This window comes from Neomonachus schauinslandi, chromosome 4, assembly GCF_002201575.2.
Source record: "Neomonachus schauinslandi chromosome 4, ASM220157v2, whole genome shotgun sequence".
NCBI lineage: Eukaryota > Metazoa > Chordata > Mammalia > Carnivora > Phocidae > Neomonachus > Neomonachus schauinslandi.
Window position 1 is genome coordinate 103923879 of NC_058406.1, and position 2403 is coordinate 103926281.

At 45.7% G+C, this 2403-nt stretch overlaps 1 protein-coding gene across 1 annotated transcript in view; it reads right to left on the reverse strand.

Annotated features, from left to right (window-relative positions):
• RPTN (repetin) overlaps positions 1–1796 on the reverse strand; it is a gene marked incomplete at its 3' end in the record, with an annotated part of 2721 nt that extends 925 nt beyond the window's left edge. The window contains 4 exon segments of the mRNA XM_021687970.2: positions 1–220; positions 223–530; positions 585–997; positions 1659–1796. The exon segment at positions 1–220 is cut by the window's left edge and continues 925 nt beyond it. Of these exon segments, the coding sequence (XP_021543645.2) occupies positions 1–220; positions 223–530; positions 585–997; positions 1659–1796 (1079 nt within the window).
• Between the last annotated feature and the right edge of the window lie 607 nt (positions 1797–2403).

Here is a 2403-nt window from a genome sequence, read left to right on the forward strand (position 1 = left end):
TGGCCTTGTCTGTCTGTTTGGCTAAACTTAGAACCTAGGCCTTGTCTCTCTGTCTGACCATAGTGAGAACTCTGGCCTTGTCTGTCTGTCTGGCCATAGTGGGAACTCTGGTCTTGTCTGTCTGTCTGGCCACACCGAGAACTCTGGCCTTGTCTGTCTGTCTGGCCACACTGAGAACTTTGGCCTTGTCTGTCTGTCTGACCATAGTGAGAACTCTGGCATTGTCTGTCTGGCCATATTGAAAGTCCAATTCTTGTCTATCTCTCTGACCATAGCCTGATTCCTGATCCAGCCTCTGAGACTGTTCATGATAAGAACCTGATTCCTGTTGGTTTGTCTGGCCATAATGAGAATCGTGAACTTGTTTCTCACACTGACTTAAGGCAAAGATATATTCTTGTCTTTTAGGCAGGCTACTGCTAGATTTATGTCTCCATCTTTGACCATAGCTGGAGTCCCTATCCTGTCTCTCAGACTGATCATAGTGGGAGTCCCTATCCTGTCTCTCTGACTGACCATAGCAGAAGTCCCTATCCTGTCCCTCAGACTGACCATAGCGGGAATCCCTATCCTGTCTCTCAGACCGACCGCAGCTGGAGTCCCTATCCTGTCTCTTAGACTGACCATAGCGGGAGTCCCTATCCTGTCTCTCTGACTGACCACAGCGGGAGTCCCTATCCTGTCTCTCTGACTGATTCTGGTGGACATCCTGGTTTTGTCTCTCAGACTGAGTGCAGTGGGAGTCCTGCCTTTCTCCCTCATGCCTCTGCCTATGTTGCCTGCCTGTATTTTCTGGAAACTTATGGTCTCGTGTTCCCTCCTGCTCCCCTTCTTGCTGAGAGATTCTATCTCCACATGACTTATTATCCAGTTTATGATAGCAGGCTTGGGCCAATTGGAACACCAACAAGAGATATTCATGAAAATCAACATGTCCATTTCTGTCTTTATCCAAGAGGCTCGGGATGGTGTCCACCGTGTCTGGGTCATTTGGTCTCTGTGAGAAAATAAAACAAAGAGCAAAATCAGCTGTTCTCCTGTGGATACTGTGTGCTAGTATCTATGCCCCAGCCTCTTCACTCCTGTATGAGCCTTCCTTGGTTGGAAACCATTAATCTGAAATGGCTTGGGCTTGGTTCTAGCCCAACGGATCAACTGGTCCTCAGAACCGCATCTCTTGCTGGACCAGTGGGGGCATGATTATTCCATCCCATCACATGCTATATCATAATTATTTTTTACTTATTTCTTTCCAACCACACTGTGAGGTCCTAGAGGGAGGAGAAGCTGGTTTTATTAATGTTTGCATTCCCAGTGCCTAGGATGACTTGAATGGATGAATGAGAAGATGTGTGGACAGAAATCAAGATACGAATCTAGAATTTCTTCTGAGAAATTATTACTGGTTTGAAGTTGTGCTCCCTTCTGTCAAGCTCAGCTATAAGAAGGGGTGTGTGTGTGTGTGTGTGTGTGTTTGTGTGTGCATGCCTGTGAGCACGTGTGTCTGCTGGGACGGAAGTACTGAGGAGCTGCCTGAAAATCTTTAGCTACAGGGTGGATGGAGCATGACCAGATCAAACAAAAAACATCAAACCCTGGATGCAAGTGTCAGAGTCACTCACACTTGACTTCATGGGGCCAGAGTCTATGCATCTTACCCGGAGGATATCTCCAAGCTCAGCCAAGAGCAGCTGCTTCAACTCCTTCTTGCAGAACAAGGTACATTTCCCATTCTCTTTAGCATATTTCTGGAACACCTTGATCACAGTGAGTATGCTGTTCAGGAGTTGAGCCATTTTAACAAAAATGGGTAAACCTAAAAGAAGAAACAAGATTTTTTCTGTGTTTAGGATGAAGACCAGGAGATAGCATTTCCAGAGGGCAAGTGGCCTTTTTTGGTCAGGGGAAGAAGTTTAAGAAATGATAGAGCCCCTTCTTAGCCATACCCCTCACTCCCTTTGACCCACATTCAGGCTCAAAATATCATGTACTACAGTGGGAGATGGGCACAAACTATGGGTCCCTTACTAGGAAAAGTGACAATTTCCTAAAAAGTGAAGAACATATGGTAGGTGGTTTACATGCCCCATCCCCTACTCCAGGTGGAACTTGCTTGATTGAAACTCTTTTATTAGAATAAAAAGGAAGGGAGGTCAGGAGGCCCACAGAGGCAGGGCCAGAAGCCAGTATAGTAAGACATAATTTTCCACCACTAAATAGACCCCACTGAATAGGCCTCAGTCTTCAAATGACCATTGCTCAAGTGGGAAAGAAGGCTAGAGGTCTCTTGCCATGGGCCAAGCAAGCTTTCTGGATAGCTAAATTACAGCAAGTACTTCTGGCCTGGATGGTCATTTGGGGTATGCTTATAAAGTAGAATAAATTAATATAAAAACTATTACC